This window comes from Quercus lobata, chromosome 12 (assembly GCF_001633185.2).
Source record: "Quercus lobata isolate SW786 chromosome 12, ValleyOak3.0 Primary Assembly, whole genome shotgun sequence".
NCBI lineage: Eukaryota > Viridiplantae > Streptophyta > Magnoliopsida > Fagales > Fagaceae > Quercus > Quercus lobata.
In genome coordinates, this window is record NC_044915.1 from 522,031 (window position 1) to 542,686 (window position 20,656).

Sequence of the window (20,656 nt, forward strand, 5' to 3'; positions counted from 1 at the left end):
ATAACTTCCATTCCTGCAGTGTGGCTCATTTCATCAGGCCAGTTAGACTCAGTCCAAAACACTTGAGCTGCTGTGCAGTCCCTTAGAACGTGGCCAATGGTTTCTAGCTTGTCATGGCACAAATCACAAAAGGGTGGTATCTGAATGCCTCTCTGGGCTAGTACATTCTTGACTGGTATGCTATTGTGATAGCACTTCCAAAGAAACAACTAGATTTTTGGCAAGGTTTGTGACCTCCAAATCCAAGAACCCAGAAATCCCTTATCACTAATATTAGCACCACAAGCAATAAGGTAGGCTCTCTTGGAATCAAACTCCCCTCTCGGGCTAGCAATCTAGGTTAGATGATCTTGGCTGGTTGAATCAAACTCCGATTGTTGGAATTTTATTTAAAAAGTAATTCAAGAGAAACAAATATAATACATCTATCAATTAACAATTATATCACGTGCATGTATAATAAAAATTAACAATAAGATGTGAGAAATTTCTTACTAAATTATATTATTCAAGAACCTCACAAGCAATCAGGATGTTCTCCCAATTGGTCAGGATTAACAAGAGTTTTCTTTTCTCTTCTCACACCCTTTACAAGTGTGGTCTTGATAATATTTATAATATTCAGAAAGGATATGATCAGCCATAAAATCCTTTCTATTGTTATAACAATTCATGTAACAGATATGTTACATTCATTAATAAACAACTTCATTAATGAAGAAGTTAAATAAAACATAGATTCTTAAGTTTAAATGATTCAAAGTTTACTAAGATATCATCACCATAAAAGTTAGGTGATTTGCCATAAATGCCCAAAAATGATGTAGTTTTGGTTTTGGTTTTTTTTTTTTTTTTTTTTTTTTTTTTTTTTTTTAAATTTCTTTCATAAAAATAAAATTCATAAAATTATAACTAGAAAAATTTATTTTAAAAAATAGAATAGTAAGTGTCCACAACTTTAGTGGTGCAACAAGGGCACATTAATTCAACCCTTGACCTCTCAAATGCATACTTTGTTCCCCTTGGAAATAGTGAAAGAGATGTCGGTTCACTTACAATGGCAAGAATTTTATAGTTTTATTGTAGAAATTTGGGTTTTAGACCAATGCTCTAAACATTTTATCCCCCCAAAGGATGTGGAGATGTTTCGATCTAAGCTAATTGATGATCTCAAAATTTATATTAAAAGCTCAATTTCTTTGAATCTTGTTGCTCCGTGGTCAAACTAAAAAGAAAACTTTATGCTGGTTGCTATTTGATTCAATGTAGTCATTAACTTTGGATGGTTAACATCATGCTACCTTTACATGGTTTAGCATTTAAAATGATTTTTGCTAGCTTATTTGGTTTGATTTAAAAAAAAAAAATAATAATAAATTTTGAAAGATGGGTTAAGTCATGAATCAGATGAGTTGACCCAACTCGACCAAAAAAGAAAGGGGTCCGGTACGGGTCAATTGGTTTTACTTTAGGTAAAAATTTCATAGGTTTGGGTTGAATATTTTTATTTACTTATGATGATGGTAGATAGATCAACATAAAATTTAGTTATTAAATAATAAAATATTCCACACATTGGTTTTTGTGTACTAATATATATTATTACATAGTAGTCTTGTGGATTTAGTTTTTTTTGTTCAATTAGTAAATATTTATATATATTATAACAACCTTAGAGGGAAGCAAACAAACACACAGACCCAATAAGGATACCACAAAGAAAGGAGAGATACAACCGCCGCAACAAACAGAAGGCGGCTGGACCAAAAAAGGCCAGCCACAAAAAAGAAAAAAAAAAGAAAAAAGAAAAAAAAGAAGAAGCAATCTTGTAATTGGAGAAGCTGCAAAGCAAATAAGGCCCGATTAGTATAGCAACTTAAATATTTGTTTTTAGTTTTTAAATAACATTATACATATTTTCACACATTTTTTTACCTACATATATTTTTACATATATTTTTAAACAATAAAACACATATTTTTAAGTGTATGTACCAAACATCCGCTTTGATAAATGGAGGTGTTGACTAAGTTCAAAAGGCCATCTTTAGACAGAAGTCCAATGAACCTTGGAAGCCCAATGAATATTGGGTAACCGATCGATCGAAGGGCCTTGTTTCACACACCGAAACAACTGGAAGCTGGCTAGCGATGAGTGAGACATCACATGGACATGGTGTACTTATAGATACATCTTTAGGTATTCATCCATGCGTGTATATTTCACATCTGGATAGAGCTCTGAAGCTTCTTCACCCTCTTCCCCTATTTCAAAGTTCGTCAAACAACCTTCATAGAAAAAGTGATAGTAATGACCAACTCCTACCTGGCTAGCAAAGTCCAGTCCTGCATATGTATAGGAAAATAAATATATAATGTTGGACAAGTAAACTAAAAGGCATATAAGGAAGGGATTCAGAGAAGATTCTTGGTTTTTTTTACCTTTCATGGAGGCGAGAAAGTCCTCTTGTGAAAAACTAATCTTTTGTAGTTCCTTCCCAATAAGTTTCTCCCACTTCTCCACTAATTCCCTCTGGGAGAGAATGTTTTCAGGAGGCCGAATGTTCAGTGTTTTGTTTAATGTTCGAGGATCATCTATTGTTTTAATTGTGTATAAGGCCACGTCGTCTTCATCCATGTAAACCACTGCAGCAAAAATACAACACATTTTGTTTTAGTCCAAAATTTCATTAACAGTGTAATTATGTAAATTATTGCATTTTTGCCTTAATTTATTTTCTATCGAGAGAGAGAGAGAGAGAGAGAGAGAGAGCACCTTTGACGTTGCCATCACCATAGATGGTAACTTTATCCCTTGGAGGCAAGAGTGTTTCCATTTGAGAAAGGTTGCCAGCAAAGTAACCAGCAAAGCAATTAGCAGTTACATAAGTGAAGGGGATTTTAGCATCCTCTATTGCTCTTCTCACTCTCATTTTCTCATCAAATGACACTCTTCCAGGTTCAAGAGCATGTCCCATCCGTGAGGGGTCCGTACCAAACTCAGATGGTATGAAACGCTACAAAATTTGGTGCAAAATGTTACTATACATCAAGTAGCGTCGAATATACTTACCGTATCAAATGAAAAAGAGGGAGAGGTTTTACTTTAATAAACAATTTTAAGAAACATTTTATGGGAAAATGAAAAAGTGATTAACTATTTTGACAATTTTTTTTTTTTTCAATTTCTCATAAAGAGTTTCTTAAATAGATGCATACTCTAACTGAAGTCATATATATTTTGAAAAACAAACACACACAAAAGAAAAAGAATAAGGTTTTAATACAACAACACACTACAAACTCCACTTAAGGAAAGATATATAGCAAATTATATTACTTATGACAAGCAAAGATTATAACTTAAGAATAACTAGTAACATGCCAAGCATAGAGAATAACTTAATTAGGATAACTAAGTGTCTATTTGACATCAGCTTAAAAGTTTAGTTTTTTGTTTTTATGTACAGTTTTTTAAAACCTTATTTTTTATCGCATTTTTTTACTTTTTCAAAAAATTTTCAAGATACAAATATACTTTAGCACACTTTCATTAAAACGTTTTTAGCAAAAAGCTAGATAAACGATTTCCAAACGGATGCTAAGTCTAGCATGCCAAGCACAGAGCAATGTTTATGACATATAGTGCATATGTGACCAAGCACTATGCCATCGCTATTTATAAGTAATTATATTTATATTTTATTTTATTAAGGAAAAAGGAAATTTTATATTTTATTTTAACTTAAGATAACTATTCAACCATCACATATATTTTAGAACGACACAAATGATTTTCTTTCCTTTTAGTTAATAATATTCTCAAGCTACATATCATGTATTTTGTATTAGCACCAAGAACTCCACTGCAAACCTTACCAAACATTGCCTCGTTTTATGTCAGTAATCATATCTTTGATTATGTGGATTTCATTGGATGGGTGGTTTTGGATAAAATTAAGTGTACTATGTCCCTCATCTTTATTGCACGTTTCATGGTTATATACTTTTCCTTTTTTATGTTGTCATTACATTATCACATCCATAAGTTAACGGTATTTTTTTTGTGTGTGTGTTTGTGTGTGTTGAGGCATATATGATAGGCAAACTTGAGGCATATACTTTTTTTACATTATCATATACTTTTCCTTTTTAAACATTTTTTTTTTCTCTTCGATCGGTTCCAGATCCTATCAAGAGGAGAGAGTCAACGGTATTGCTAAGACACAAAGCTCCTGTTGCACAGAACTTAATTTTGTGCGATTTTGGTTAAGTTTATTTGTTATTAACATATTTTTTCAAAAGGTGAAATAGATGTAGTTTCAAGCAAATTAGTTTAATTTTTTGCAAAAAGCTTGTAGCTTAATTGACAATTTATAGTGTTTCTAATAAAGACATTTGTGGGCACCTTAAACGAGCTTAATAGACCTGTCTCGCTCTTGGGCTCACAATATACTTATAATGTGGGTTTTGAATTCCTACTTTAGGTGATTCTAACCTAGAGACCTAGCAATATTTTTACAACCTCAGTACTACTTTCCTTTCACTCTTTGTAGCTATTAATCTAGATTCGAGACTCTCCTTTCAGACTTTCAACAACCATTCCCTTTCCTTAACCTCATATATTTATAGTCCAAAATTAGTGGGAAAATCATGATTACTCTCGAGGCTAGTGGGAATGGAGGTCCAATACTATTATCACTAAGTGGATGTTTAGTTAGGAGTGTGGTGTGAGTGACATTGGAACTGGTTCCTACTTCAAGGAAGGGATGATGTTCGGCGGCGGAATTTGCCAAGGAGTCGCCGAGCATCCAGGATATGGCCTTCCCGAGCACTCACACGCATAGGAGATGGGACACGCCGAGCAACTTCCCGGCCACGAATTGACAAGCACATATTTCAATGACCGGCCCAACAGGTTTTGGGCTAGACATGATACTGCAGGATTTGCTCCCATGGCCTTAGCTTAAGCCCAGTTTCTGACAAGGGTGTCAGGAACCGCAGGACATACCGTACAGCTTGGATCTAAGGCCCAAATGGCTCTGGAGGCCCGGTGCCGTACATTAGCCCCCCATTGATTCGTGCTTGTAACCCAAGGGCGAATCAAGGAGTTCAAGGGACAGCAGCGACCCGGGAAGTTCAATTAGTAGGCATCAAGCGGTTGAGAGATTAATTAAGGTGCCCTCAACTCAAAAGACGCGTTGTATCTGACGTGTGGCTAAGCCGTCATTATAACTTGATGGTTCGTGAACTAAGGCAGCGTGCGTGTGGCGTTTGTGATGGGATTCGTAGAGTTTCCCGCCCTTTATTTATTAAATGGTATTTATTCTATCCCTTTTAGCCCCTATATTTTGAATCATTCTCCCACTTTTGCATTCTTCGCTCACCAAATTTCGTCTCTGCTGTGCATAGTTCTCTGTGTGTTCACCCTTCAGCCCAGAGCACCCTTCCTTTTTAGAGCCCAAAGTAAGTTTCTCTACCTTTCTCTCTTGTTTTAGTCTCTTCCTTCAATTCTAGAGCTTAGGATGGGTTTTGCTCACCTATTAAATACTAGGGCATATCTAGCCACTTTTAGGCAGACATTCAACATCCCTAAGGACGTGAATGTGGCATATTGCCATGAGAGCGAGATTGCTCTTTACAGGCGTTCCGGGTCGAGTACCGCCTTCTTCCCTTGATGGCAATTTTGGAGGGTGGGATTAGATTTCAGTGAGTCCACTCTTACTTAATACCCTTAGGTTTTACGGTTTGAGCCCCGAGCAGCTTCCTCCCAACTTTTACCAAGTAGTTAGTTGCGTTGATAGGTTGAATCAATTATACGGTTTGCAGTTGAACCATCATGACATATATTTCATGTATAGCCTGTGTGGAAATAAAAACACCAACTATTATTTAAAAGTTAGGAATTACCGGGTATGGCTGATTTTATGCCTACCTTATTCAAACAAAAACTCAGCCGGGGAGTTTGTCCGGGTGAGTGGCAATTGGTTCGCCGATGAGCTCCCATGCATACTCTCATCGCGCAAAGTTGGTTCGTATTGCCTACGCGTCCATCTTATTTTCCTTTTTGTTTACTCCCGTTTGTTTTATCCATCCAAGTACTAACTTACTATGTTCCTTTGTTGGAGACAGCAAAGAATTCGTCCCGGACCTCAGGGTGGTGCACGAAAGGGACTTGAATTTTGTCCTCAAGTCCGAGATATTCGTTCACACTGACGAGCAGCTCTGGACATCGCATCTCATACTCGGCTGTGTCCCTGTATATAGGACTTGGCAACCCTTCAGCCAAGACCTATTGCTGGATAGCCCTTTGCTGTCTTACATAGATGTGCGGCACGCGAACTTCCTACCCCCAAAGCTGACCTCTGGTGAAGCCTGGGACCTCGGTTTGCGCTATATAACCACGGACAATCTCACCCCGATCAGGGACGAATTTGCCGAGCACGTCTCTCAAAGCCGTTAGGAGCACGTTCCCGTTGAAGAACAGGTAGATCCGGCCCCGCCAGTCGAGCAAGATGTAGTCGAGGTCGACCCAGACACCGAGATGGTGACAAGGCGAAAAATGATGGTCAGCCGATTCTTGCCTAGCTCCTAACCCTTCGCCGAGTCTCAACAGCCCCAGGGCAAGGGCCGAGCTCTTCCTCCCCCCTCTTCTAGCCGTGCAAAAAAGAAAGAATGCCTTGACAATCAACCGCCAAAGGCTCCGACGATGCCCCATCAAAGACCCCACCCCGGCCGTCCAACGGGATCATGATCCGGGAGCCAGTTGCAGAATCTCCGTCTACCATTCAGGCTAGCGAGAACGTAGCGTCCTCCTCCCAGCCCGTAGTCCCCTGGTAGCCTACCTTCAAGCTTGGAAAGGGGCCTCTGCCAGCCATAACCAGTGCAATAGTATGGGATAAGGGCAAGGGGGGAAGGGTGGCACAGAGCCTAGTGCACAGCTTACTGCTGCCCGAGGACGTTTGCTTTTTCTCTGAGGGGGACGAGGATTCGTTGGTATGACGGCTACAGTGGTACACCATCGCGGTAATTTCTCTCTCCCTTCTTTTTCATTTATTTAAATACAGGAAGTATTCTTCTATTCTAACACTTGTTTTTGCATTATCAGTCCGCACAGATGACTCATATCCTTGGTGAGAGACTGAAGGAGCTCGCTGAGGATGCCGAACGGGAAAAAGCTTTAAAGGACGTTGCCAATGACAACGTGAAGGAGAAAGGCAAGGCTACCGAGGTTGCGGAGAAAAAAGCTCAATCCTCGGAGAAAGCTCGACAATTGGCGGAGAAGAGAAGAGCTGAGGTGGAGGGTCGGCTGGAGGGCATCAAGCTGAAATTAGCAGAGGCAAATAGTCTCAACTTGGCCCAGGCCAACCAAATAGTTGACCTCAAAGCAGCCCTTGAAGCCTGCGAAAACAAATGGTACAACGAGGGATTTACAGACGCTGAGAAGTCTGTGGAGCCTGTTGTTCATCAAGCCTGACTTCATGGGTTCGGGGAGGGTTGGCTAACGACCCTCCAAGTGATGGGAGTGGCTGAGGACTCCCCTTTGAGAGACCCAAGTCAGATTCCATACTCGGCTCCTCCACCCCCTTCCCAGAGTCAGACCGATGTTGTGGACGAGGAGGAAACTACTAGTATGAGGGAGCTGGTCCAAGCGATTGACGCCTATGTTGATCTAGAGGTTTCTAGCACCCTTCATGCTGCAGATGATGGACAATCCCAACAGCCACGAACCGAGGACACTCTTATTTAGCCAGTCGGTGAAGCAGTACAGCCCCCAACTGCTGACCCATCCGTTAACATTTGTGATTAAACTAGTCGTTTCTTTTATATTTGCCTTTACTTTATTTGCTCTTTTTATGGTTTGCTTAGGGTCCCCAGGCTGTGGTGACCGAACAATGGTTTTAATTTTCTTTCTATTTATTTTCAGACTTATTTTCCTATGGTCACCGGGCTGTGGTGACCAAACAATGGTTTTATTTTATTTACTTCTATTTGCACTAATAGCTTTGCTTTTTGGCTTTGGATGCCATGTACCGTATATGGTTGTCTTAAGGTTAAATAGACTATATATTCACACGTCTGGGTATCCTAATACCATTCTTGTTTTCACATGTCAGTGAAACCTTTTATTCCCAAAAGTTTTGCTAGAATAGCGTTGGGGATGCTTGGCACAAGGCTCTCTCCTTCCCGGTGATGAGGACCTAGCCAGGAATGGGACTTTAGAGAGTTCAGACCGAGGTTCCTGCTTGTTCGGGAACAGGTTTCTAGACTTTGAAATATATATATATATATATTTTTTTTAATTAGGGTTTCCACCCGTCCGGTGATAGGAATCCAACCAGGGACGGGTTTTTGTCCTTAGAATTTCTGATTAAGATTACCACCTGTCCGGTGATGGGAATCAAACCGGGGAAAGGTTTCTGTCCTTAGAATTTTTTATTAAGGTTTCTCTTATTAAGGTTTCCACCTGTCCGGTGATGGGAATCGAACCGGAGACAGGTTTCTGTCCTTAGAATTTCTCTTATTAAGGTTTCTACCTGTCCGATGATGGGAATCGAACCGGGGACAGGTTTCTGTCCTTAGAATTTTTTGATTAAGGTGTCTACCTGTCCGGTGATGGGAATCAAACTGGGGACAAGTTTCTGTCCTTAGAATTTTTTATTGAGGTTTCCACCTGTCCGATGATGGGAATCGAACTGGGGACAGGTTTCTGTTCTTAATGTGAAACATGTTTCCTCGGTTTCCTTGACTTTTCTTTACCCATTGGCTGGCGCTAATAAATCAATAATGTAATTTTAACGCACCTGCGAAAATATACATCATCTTAATATTACTTCATAAAGCATATATACAATGTTTCATTCAATTTATGCTCCTGCGTTCAATGGGTCAATGGTAGAACTTCTTCAAGTTGTGGACATTCCACGGTCGGGGAAGCGGTCTTTCGCCTAGATCCTCTAAGTAGTAAGCCCTCGCTCCTACGATAGTAGTAATCCTGTAAGGCCCTTCCCAAGTAGGGGCCAACTTCCCAGCGTTCGTATCCCGCATGTTCCCCACTGCCTTCCGTAGTACCAGGTCTCTGGCACTGAATTCCCTTATCCTTATACAATGATTGTAATGCCAGGCGAGTTTCTGTTGATACTCAGCAAGCTGAATGGTCGCAGCTTCTCGGTGTTCTTTTAACAAATCCAAACGCTCCACCATCAATCCATTGTTTCGGGCTGGAGTAAATTCTTTGACCCGCGTACTGCATAGGTTCACCTCGGTTGGTATCACGGCTTCTACTCCGTATGTCAAGGAGAATGAGGTTTCTCCTATTGATTTCCTAGGAGTCGTTTAGTACGCCCACAGAATGCTCGGCAGCTTCTCCGCCCACCTGCCCTTTGCACCGTCTAGCCTTTTCTTCAATCCGTTTACAATCGCCTTGTTAGTGGCTTCAGCTTGTCCATTGCTTTGTGGATACGCCGGGGTGGAGTACTTGTTCCTGATGCCAAGACCACTACAAAACTCTCGAAAGGCCTTGTTGTCGAACTGCAATCCGTTATCCGATATAAGAGAGTCCGACACTCTGAACCTCGTGATAATGTTCTTCCATATGAACTTTTTCACATCTACGTCCCTAATATTGGCCAGCGCCTCCGCCTCCGCCCATTTGGTGAAGTAGTCGACAGCTACCAACACAAATCTCCTGTTGCCCGTGGCTCGGGGGAAATGACTAAGGATATCTAGCCCCCATTGTGCAAAAGGCCCAGCATTGTTGACCAGGTTCAGCTGGTCTGCTGGTTGGTGGATCAGGGGGACATGCCTCTGGCACTGTTCACATTTCCACACATATTCAGTCACATCTTTTTGCATTTGGGGCAACCAGAATCCTTGAGTCATTGCTCGGTGTGCCAAAGAACGTCCCCCTACGTGACTGCTGCAGACCCTATCATGTAGCTCGGCCAAGAGTTCATTAACTTTCTCAGGGCGTAGGCATAAAAGATACGAACCCCCAAATGACCTTCGGTAAAGCCTTCGGTCTGTCGATAACCAGTATCGGGCAGCTATTCTGCGAACCTTGTTAGCTTCCTTCTCGTCATTCAGGACCCAATCCTCAGCTAGGAAGTCAATGATTGGGTCCATCCAACATCGTTCGGTCCGCGAGACCACCGCGACATCAACACCAACCGCTGTATTAATACTCCGCTCCACTACGAGCTTCACCTTAATTAACCGTGGGACGTCCTTTGTCACTAACGATGCCAAGGTGGCTAGAGAGTTGGCATGCCTATTTTGTCCCCAAGGAATCTGAGCTACACTTGCCGTGTGAAACTTACTCATGACTTGCTTTACCACCTGTAAGTATTGTTCATCCGAGAATTCTTGGCTTCAAATCTGCCTTGCACTTGGCTTACAACCAGCCGAGAATCTGAATAAACCTCTACATCCCGGGCGCCCATACCCAATACGGTTCTCATCCCAACGAGCAAGGCCTTATACTCAACTTCGTTGTTGGAGGCCCTGAATCCCAGCCTAAAAGAATGCTCCAACCATACTCCTTCTGGGGTGATGATGACAATCCCGACACCAGCCCCCATTGAGCTCGACACACCGTCCACAAACACCCTCCACGGGCGAGACTCTACATGAAAAACCATCTTCGGCTCGGCCTTTGGTGAAAACTCCGCAACAAAGTCAGCAAGAATCTGGCCCTTCACTGAACTCCGTGGCCTGTACCTTATATCAAAGGATCCCAGCCTTGTCCCCCATTTGGCTATCTGACTCGTGAAATCAGATCTCTTCAATAATGACTACAAAGGGTACTCGGTTAAGACATAGACAATATGGGTTTGAAAATAGTAAGGCAACTTCCTGGTAGCGTTCACTAATGCTAACACCAACTTCTCCAAGGGCAGGTATCTGGTGTCGGCGTCGACCATAGTTTTGCTAACATAGTACACAAGTTGCTACATCCCCTGGTCTCTTAAAAGTATGGCACTCACGGCATGATCAGACACCGAGAGGTACATGAACAAGTCCTCCCCGGGTTTCGGGGCGGCCAACATGGGCGCCCGCATCAAATATTCCTTCAAGTCTTGGAAAACTTTTTCACACTCCTCATTCCATTGAAATCCCTTCCATTTCTTCAAAAGTTGGTAGAACGGACGTCAGCGATTAGCAAATTTAGAAATGAACCAGTTAAGGGTAGCTAACATCCCGGTCAAGATCTGTACCTCCTTCGGATTGCTTAGGGGTTTCAAGCGCTGCACAGCGTTGATCTGGTCGGGGTTGACTTCAATCCCGTGATTGGTGATTAGATAACCAAGGAACTTTCCAGCACCTACTCCAAAGGCATATTTGTTCGCGTTTAGGTGTAGCTTATGCTGCCGAAGCACTTCGAATACACCTTGAAGATCCTCTATGTGCCGTGCCTCCTGCTTACTTTTTACCACCATGTCATCGATATATACTTCAACCGTATGCCCAATCTTATCCCGAAACATTCTAGTCATCATTTGCTGATAGGTTACCCCGGCATTCTTCAGCCCGAAGGGCATCACGGTGTAGTGGTAGTTTGCGTCCGTGGAGATGAATGCTGTCTTCTCCTAGTCCTCGGTAGCCAATGCGATTTAATGGTAGCCTTGAAAGACATCCAAAAAACTCATCCTTGAGTGCTTGAAGGTTGCATCTACCAACTGATCTATTTTTGGCATAGGGAAAGGATCCTTGGGGCATGCTCGGTTCAAATCCGTGAAATCTACACAGACTCTCCATTTGCCATTCTTCTTTTTAACCACCACGATATTTGCCAGCCAATCTAGGAAGAAGATGTCCTTTATCGCCCTGGCCTCTTTCAACTTCCCGACTTCCTGCCTTACTGCCTTGACGTGTTCCTTGGCCGACCTTCTCGGCTTTTGCTTCTTTAGAGGAAATGACGGGTCTACATTAAGCTTGTGGACGATGAACTCGGGATCAACCTCGGGCACCTCATATGGGTCCCACACAAACACATCCACGTTCCGTATCAAGAATAGCAACGTCACTACCTTATCCTCATCCGTCATGCTTGCCCCCCCTCTGAAAATACCGGTTAACATCTGGTAGTATCTTTACTTTGATTAATCGTTCAGCACAACTAGACCCCAACCCCTCCCGAGGATTCTGTAATTGCTATGAAGGGGCCTCCTTGGCGCCTTCCCTATTCTCACCCTATTCATTCTTCTTATTAACTGCGGCTACCAGGCATTGCCTAGCAACTTGCTAGCTCCCCCTTACCACAGCTACGCCCTACTCGGTGGGAAATTTAACCTTTACGTGCAAGATGGACGGAACAGCCCCCATTGCATGGATCCACGGCCGTCCCAGAATCGCCGTGTACGGTGAAAACGAATTGACCACTATGAATGTTACCATCACCTCCTTTCCTTCCATATTCACGGGAAGGGAAATTTGTCCTTCAGGAGCGACCATCTTGCTGTCAAACCCGACCAATGACATATCATACTTCGATAGGTCTCGATTTTTTAACCTGAGCCCTTTGAACAGGTCCAGATACATCACATCAGCCCTACTGCCTTGGTCTACCATCACTCTTTTGACCAAAAAACCACTTATCCGGACCGTAACTACCAACGCATCATCATGTGGCTGGACCGTTCCCTTTAAATCCTCATCGCCAAAGGCAACGGGCTCCCGTCCAATCTTCATCTTTTTTTCAGGCGATTGCTCTCCTGCGCAGTTACCTGTAGATACTATGGTCAGTACTCCTCTACTGGTTATAATCGGACCCTTTAAGGGCGGCGTGGATAACTTCAATCACTCCCAAAGGTGGTGGGAGAGGATTTCCCCTCTGTTGAGCGCCCTGGCTGGTACCCCGATTTCCGGAATCCACCACAAACTCCTTCAAATATCCTGCCTTCACTAGCTGCCCTAGATGGTCTTTCAACACTCGACATTGCTCGGTGGTATGGCCTTTATCCTTGTGATACGTACAATACAAGCTTTGGTTTTGTCGAGATGGGTCACCCCCTATCTTGTTTGGCCATCTTAAATATAGCTCATTCTTAATCCAGTCTACGATCTTGTGCACCGGCTCTTTGAACGTCACATTCACCTCTCCCATCTGTACTTCTGACTCTTGTATTCTAAGATCTTTCCGGGGTAGGGGCTAAAATCCGGGCTGCCGAAGGCGATTCATTAGTGGGGCCTTACCCTTACTTTGCAGTCAATCATCTTTGAGATGTTTGTACTCTTCAATGTGCCTCATTAGCTGCCTCATACCCTCGGGAGGTTTCTTCGTTAGTGACTCCCGTAGTCCGGAGTCCTCGGGGAGTCCTATCCTAAAGGTGCTCACCACGATCTTTTCGTTGCCTCCACCTATCTCATTGTAAAACTCCCAATACCGACTGGTATAACTGCGAAGGGTTTCTCCAACCCTCATTTTCATAGAAAGCAACGCGTCCACCGGTTGCGGTACCTGGCTGCAGGTTACAAACCATGCACCGAATTCCTGGATTAACTTGGCAAAACTATGAATGGAACCCTTCTGTAAAACATTGAACCATCTCAATGTTGTGGGTCCAAGGCTCGAGGGAAATACCTTACACATCAGCGTATCGTTGTGAGTGTGTAGAGACATCATTTGGATATAATGGCTGACGTGCTCCACAGGGTTCGTTTTTCCATCATAGGAATTAAAAGGTGGTCGGGTGAACCTATCTGGCATTGGGGCTCGTTCAATGTCATCTGAGAATAGCGACCGGGCAACTTTTCATAAGGCGTGGCTCATAGCATCTATGACCGCATTTTGGGGCCGTCGCTCCTCCGGGGAATCTGAACCCCGTCTTTCATACTCCTATGATCGTGAATGTTCTCGATGTCGGTGGGACTCTCGTGAATGCGAATGGTCCCGACGCCTATGGGACTCCCGTGAACATGAACTGTCTTGATGTCGATGGGAACCCGACTGTTCGGACCCATGACCATAGCAATCTCCTCTACTCATAGACCCCCCCCCCCCGCTAGGTTATCTCGGTCCCCTCTTCGGTGTCTATCCCTTGCCTCCAGCTCCACATCTCTTACCAGTCTATGCAACCGTTCAAGCTCCTCATCTCTTTCATCCAATTGCCTGTGCCCCGAAACATTTGATGCTGCCCAATTCGTCTGGTATGACCCCTCTCCAAGGCCGGACCGTTTTTTCCCGTGTTCATGCTCCCTGTCTTCGCGCCTTTTTTGCCTTCACTCTCGCCACGTGGATCCCCGAGACGATCCCACTGAACCACTTTCAGCAGAACCTTCTGACCGTCTCTCGAACATCTTCCGAGTGTGGGTCTTGGCCAAACCACGGCTTTGTAGGAGATCTCCACAGACGGCGCCAATTGTGCGCACCTTAAACAAGCTTAATAGGCTTATCTCGCTTTTGGGCTCACAATATACTTATAATGTGGGTTTTGGATTTCCTACTTTGGTTAATTCTAACCTAGAGACCCAGCAATATTTTTACAACCTCTATACTGCTTTCCTTTCACTCTTTGTAGCTATTAATCTAGATTTGAGACTCTCCTTTCATACTTTCAACAACCATTCCCTTTCCTTAGCCTTATATATTTATAGTCCAAAATTAGTGGGAAAATCATGATTACTCTCGAGGCTAGTGGGAATGGAGGTCCAATAATGTTATTGCTAAGTGGATGTTTAGTTGGGAGTGTGGTGTGAGTGGCATTGGAACTGGTTCCTACTTCAAGGAAGGGATAATGTTCAGCGGCGGAATTTGCCAAGGAGTCGCTGAGTATCTGGGATATGGCCTTCCGGAGCACTCACACGCATAGGAGATGGGACACGCCGGACAACTTCTCGGCCACGAATTGACAAGCAAATATTTCAACGACCGGCCCAACAGGTTTTGGGCCAGACATGATACTGTAGGATTTGCTCCCATTGCCCTAGTGGGCCACAAGCCCAGTTTCTGACAAGGGTGTCAAGAACCGCGAGACATACCGTACAGCTTGGGTCTAAGGCCCAAATGGCTCTGGAGGTCCGGTGTCGTACAACATTCATATTCAAATCACCCAACTCCTAACTATTGAATTAAAAATATAAATAAATAAAATAAAGTTTATTTTTCCCCCCAAATAAACTAACTTATTTTCTAATCAATTTTTGTCTAATAAATAAGTTTACCAATCACACGTTTTGATTATATCATATCAGCCAGCAAAACATCTTCAATTTAAGATTAAAAAAAAAAAAAAAGTCTTTAACCATAATGGCAATTGGCAAAGACAAGGTTATTCAATGATGAGAAAGGAATCGTGGATCCATTAGTTGAAGAAATTATTTTATGAACACTTTCTCTTCATTACATGCGCTGTCCATTCAAACTTCATGTTCGCGTGCCGATGGATCGCACCAAACAACACAATATGTATAATATATGGAGGAGCCGCCCATTAAAAACGAAAAATAAAAAATTTACTTTATGTTATTCCAAAGAGAATAAATTGGACTACTGTACATCTTTAGTGTAATAGTCACTTTACAGTATAAGTGTTTATAAAATATGGAGGGTTAAAGGTTGGAGTTCAAGTTTTCAGAAGAAAACTCCACACATATACACTAAAATTAGATTAAAATAAAATTCCTATAAAAAAATAAAATAAATAAATTGGGTCAAGAGCAACAACATGTTCAGACTTTAGAAACCTAAGCATAAAATTAAAATATCCTCCACCTCCTCACACCAGAGCTCCAGCCCACCACAGTCGTCGATGGAGTTGTTGCTGGAATCATGATTTGGAGCCGAAAAAAAATTCATAAGAACCTAGCTAGCAAAAAAAAAAAAAAACATTTTTTTTGGGTTTGAACCTGCCACTCAAGAATCCAATCAAACCCTCCCCCAAAAAAAAAAAAAAAGAAAAAGAAAAAAAAAGAGCAAAATCCATACCAAATCAACAAAACCCATACCAAATCAAGTGATTGATATCCAAATAATTATCCAAATCCATCAATATTTTGAAATCCAAAGTTTGGAGAAATAACAAATCATAAAAAAAAACACACCTTGAGTTGCGACACCACACTTGCAACGGCTCCAACAGATTTCGCTAGCTCTAGAAACGACGTGGGCGGCAGCATCTGTGACCGGGTGGAGCTCCGGTGTGAAGAGGAGGAGGAGATGAGATTTGGGTTTGCCGTGCTCCAGGTCTGAAGTCTGAACGTGTTGTTGTGTTGTGTTTGAAAGGGGCTGATGGGTTTTAATTGGGTTATAGTTTTGTGTTTTGAGTGTACTGAAAATAAGTTGTTTTGTTGAGCAAATTGTGACGATTTTATATGGCCCTGTGCGGATATTTATAAAAACAGTTGTAGGATAGATTGCGGTAGAAATACAGACCAGTTGAACTACAGATAATTTTGTTTTCATTTAACAGAAAGAAAGAAATGAGAGTTAAAAGTTACCAGAAAAAGAAAAAGAAAAAGAGAGTTAAAAAGAAAATCGAAAAAGGGTTATTTACCTTAATGTTTCCTGCTTCTTTGATGGCATCAACAAGCTTGAGCTGCAACAAAATGTTGTGAGACCGAAAATGAACACCAGACATGGTGCAAATGACAACATCAACTTGTTTCACAGCATCAACAAGGCTCTGGTGATCGGAAAATGAGCCTTGAATGAGTCTGGCACCTTGTTTCTTAAATGATAAAAGCATTTGTATCTTGTCAATGTCAAGACCCATCTCTCGGCGTTGAAGAACATAGGTTATATGGCCCTGTGCTAGGCTTGCCTTCACAATCCTCTTCCCTATGTACCCAGTACCACCTACAACAAGAACCTTGCTCTTTGCCATATATATTCACTCTTATTGTTGGTCTCACAAGTCCACAAAAACACACAGATTATTCGATCATGGGTTATTACTACTGCACGGTATTATATAGGCACTTGCCGTGCTTCCTCCCGTGTGAATGACGCGGCCTTCAAGAAGGTTTGAAAAGATGTTACGCCCATTTGACAAATTAATTTGTCTTTTCAGCAAAAATATAGTGAAAGATTAAAGCAATCACATGCGGCTACCCTATGCACAATTTTAGCTAAACTAATCTAAAATGTTTTATTCTTACTACGACGTTGACCGTGATCAATGGTTCGTACGAGAGTAACAAGTAATTAGTTATAATGTAAGGGAAATTGTGTAGTAAAATTGTTTTTTTATTTATTTTTTTTATAAGATAAAATTTTACTCTAGCCTAGTTTAAGTATATATATGTGGGTGAAATTCCATTTTTGAGACTTAAACCCTAACTCTTACCTCCCACACTCTACAAGCACTTATACTTATGGAGTAACCATTATACTAAGGGTATGCAGTGATAGATTGTGGTCTTGGAATACTTGTTTTAATAAACAAACATTCACGTCAACCTCAATATTTATTTGTCTATTCTGTTTACATTTTTTTTTTCTTTCTATAAATAAATATTTTTTTCTCTTCCCCACCCCACTTTCTTGGCAAAAGCAACTAAGGCTGTCCAGCGGGCCAAGGACTCGACCAGACTGACTGAACCGAAGCCCAACGAGTCGATCTGAATAGTCTGGTCGGTCAGATACGGGTCTTCTTTCTCTGAAAACCATAACTTTGGTTTAGGTGGCGGGTTAAAGGATTAGAGACCCGCATAAATTGACCCGACCAAAATATTCTCACTACAACAAAATGTAACTACAGTGACGAATTTTAGTGAGGAAAATATTTTCGTCACAAAAAAATACCATATAGCTGTACCAGATCTGAAATTGGTTTTAAATTTCTCTCTCCCCCTTGTGTCTTCCTCTCATTGGTATAAAATCTACCACCTTATCTTCAAAAATTAATATTTTTTTTCAGCCCTCATCACTTTTTAGGTAAAGTGATAAGGTTGAGATTCTTTTCCCTACGTGTCTTCCTCTCATTGGTAAAAAAATCTATCACCTATCTTCAAAATTTTTTTTTTGAGAGAAACGATACAAATATTATTGAAATAAAGATCCAAAAAAAAAAAAAAAAAATATGAGAAGCTTTCCAAACAGGCTTTGAAAGCTTACCAAGTGTGCATTTGTTTACATTTTTAGAGCCCAAAACGCGCGTTTCCAACCCCAAAATCTAAAATGCGTGTTTGGTAAATTATTGCCATCATGCATTATCAAAAAGCAGCTTTTCCAAATACAAAAGATTATCGCGTTTTGAAAACAGACCTTGGAGCTGCTTTGTCGAAAACGCAAATAAGTTTGAAATGTTACCATTGGTCATTTTCAGCATTATCCCTAAACTATCCTTATTTTTATTTTGAAATCCCAATTTTACCAAGATCTCTAAAAAAAGAAAAGAAAAAAACCATCATGTAGAAGAAGAATTGTTGCAGGCTTCTTTTTCTACTGTGTAATTCAACTTCAATTCCAACATAAACCCACTACTGCTACAGACATCTTCTTCTACTGCGTGATTCTTCTTTTGTAGTTGTGGCTTCTTCTTCTCTCATTTTTTTTGTGTGTAATATATTTCTTTCTTCTTGTCTTTTGGGTGAAGAAGAAGAACTGTATTATGGGTGAGGAAGAAGACCTGAAGAAGAGACAAGATGGTGAGTGGAGGAAAAGAAATTTGATGGGAATGGGGGAAGAAATGGGTGGATGAGAAAAAAAGTGAAGGAAAATAAAATAAAATAAAGGTATGAGTGGGACACGTGTATATGATGTAAGGAAATTTACCAAATAAAAATTATAATTGTGTTAAAACTCAACAAATTTTCACAACAGTTGAAGTATCAAATCTTTCATATGTCAAAATAAAATAAAATAAAATAAAATATTAGACTAGGATTGACCACAACTAAAAACAAAGAGTATTTAGAAAATATTGTGACATTTTATTATATCTCTCAACTTTTTAAATTAGTATTATTTTTCTTTAGAAAAAAAATAGTGCTATTGACAAAATATTTTTACAAAAATTTCATAATAAAGTTTACATAGTAAGTTGTTATTGGTTCTCATCTAGACCTATTAGTGACATTATTCTTTTTCCCTACCATTAACAACTTGTCATATAGACTTTATTGTGAAATTTTTGTGAAAATATTGTGTCCATAACTTGCATCAGACTGTCACTTTTATAAGTATTAGCCAAACACTTGGCTTTTTTCAAAAGCACTTTTTGATAATTTTTACCAAACACTCTACTTTCTAAAAAAATCCAATTTCATACCGCACTTTTTAAAATCACCACTTTTTCAAAAAGCACAATTATAGAACATGCAAAACATTGCAGTATGAAAAAAATAATAAATCGGAGGGCCACTTATAGAACAGGATGGCCACACAACCCTTTTAATGACGTTGAGTAGCCATATGCCTCTGGTACTCTTCGAGAAAGCCCATAGCACTATCATGGATTTTTTTTTAATGAGCTTGAGTTCGCTCAAAATAAAAGCATTCCAAATTGCCCATGAGATCATTGCCCATGTTTCAAGGTCGTCCTTTTTCTCCAGCTTCCCAACCAGTATTTTAAACAAAAGGAAGAAATTTTGGGCATGATATTGGCATTTTTGGATGCGGCCCTTAGACAACGCCCACACATTGCTTGCCAAAGGACACTCCCACAGCAAGTGGCCTGTAGTCTTAGTGTGTTGACAACAAATTTCACACCTAGGATAAATGTTCACTTTTCTTCTATGTAGATTGGCTCTAGTGGGCAGAATATTAGAACAAGCTCTCTAGAAAAATGTACAGACCTTTGGAGGGACATTTAAAGACCAGAGCTTTTGCCACAAAGGACGCTCATCACCAGCAGTCGAGTGCTTTCCACAATCTGATTGCTGAAGGCGAATGGCTACCTAATACGCAGACTTCATTGAAAATGTCAGAGATCTGGACTCTGTCCAAATTAGCTTGTACTGAGAGTTTAGGGAAGACAAAGGTAATGACAATATCTCCATTCAATTCCTATGAGCAAACAAGTTGAAAATCTGTTCACAGTCCCATTGCAGAGTATCCTAATCTATAATCTGTGGTGGAGGATTATTGAGAAAAACTGGGGGGTGAGGCAACCATCTTGGATCAGCGACATCTATTGATCTCCCATCCTCAACTTTCCATTTTGTAGCCACCCTAATAACCCCCCTTGCAGACAATTAGCTCCGCCACACAAATAAAGGATTATTTCCAAACTCTGCCTCCATAAAAGAACACCGTAGGAAATATCGAGCCTCGTAAACTCTATAAAATAAGGAATAAGTATTATGAATCAATCTCCATTGGCTAGATTAAAGGCATTAATGTCCCCAAATCCCATTCCTCCTTTACTCTTAGAATAACACAATTTCTTCCAATTAATCTAGTGGATCTTCTTCTCATCCTTTATTTGCCCTCACCAATCTTTTGCCAGAGAAGAATTGATAGTATCACACATTGTCTTTGGTAACTTGAAGAGACTCATAGAATAAGTAAGGATCACTTGTGCCACTGTTTTTATCAAAATTTCCTGGCTTGTTTTTGATATGAACTTCTCCTTCCACCCTATCACCCTCTTTGAAATTTTTACTTGGAGATCCTTAAAAGTATTAGCCATTGATTTACCCACGGCCATAGGTAAGCCTAGGTACTTCTTACAGTCTGTCATAACTCTTGCACCCAATATACCTTGTACGGCTA

At 40.9% G+C, this 20,656-nt stretch overlaps 1 protein-coding gene across 2 annotated transcripts; it reads right to left on the reverse strand.

Moving 5' to 3' along the window:
- Positions 1–1,992: 1,992 nt before the first annotated feature.
- Positions 1,993–17,030, reverse strand: LOC115969770 (isoflavone reductase homolog). 2 transcript variants are annotated; one of them, XM_031089381.1, is made up of 5 exons: positions 16,494–17,030; positions 16,042–16,317; positions 2,777–3,017; positions 2,443–2,646; positions 1,993–2,346 (listed from the first exon to the last, which is right to left on the reverse strand). In XM_031089381.1, the coding sequence occupies exons 1-5, from the start codon at positions 16,821–16,823 to the stop codon at positions 2,183–2,185; spliced, it is 1,215 nt and encodes a 404-aa protein (XP_030945241.1). In that variant the 5' UTR covers positions 16,824–17,030; the 3' UTR covers positions 1,993–2,182. The 2 variants fall into 2 exon arrangements, with proteins under 2 accessions (XP_030945241.1, XP_030945242.1); XM_031089382.1 differs by lacking the exon at positions 16,042–16,317 and having other exon boundaries at positions 16,494–17,012.
- Between the last annotated feature and the right edge of the window lie 3,626 nt (positions 17,031–20,656).

Coding starts and splice junctions, on each gene's coding strand:
- LOC115969770 (XM_031089381.1), bottom strand. CDS start 16,823: ATGGCAAAGAGCAAGGTTCTTGTTGTAGGTGGTACTGGGTACATAGGG. Junction 16,318..16,493: donor AAGAAGCAGGAAACATTAAG/GTAAATAACCCT, acceptor ATATCCGCACAG/GGCCATATAAAATCGTCACA. Junction 3,018..16,041: donor GTGTGGTGTCGCAACTCAAG/GTGTGTTTTTTT, acceptor CAAATTTTGTAG/CGTTTCATACCATCTGAGTT.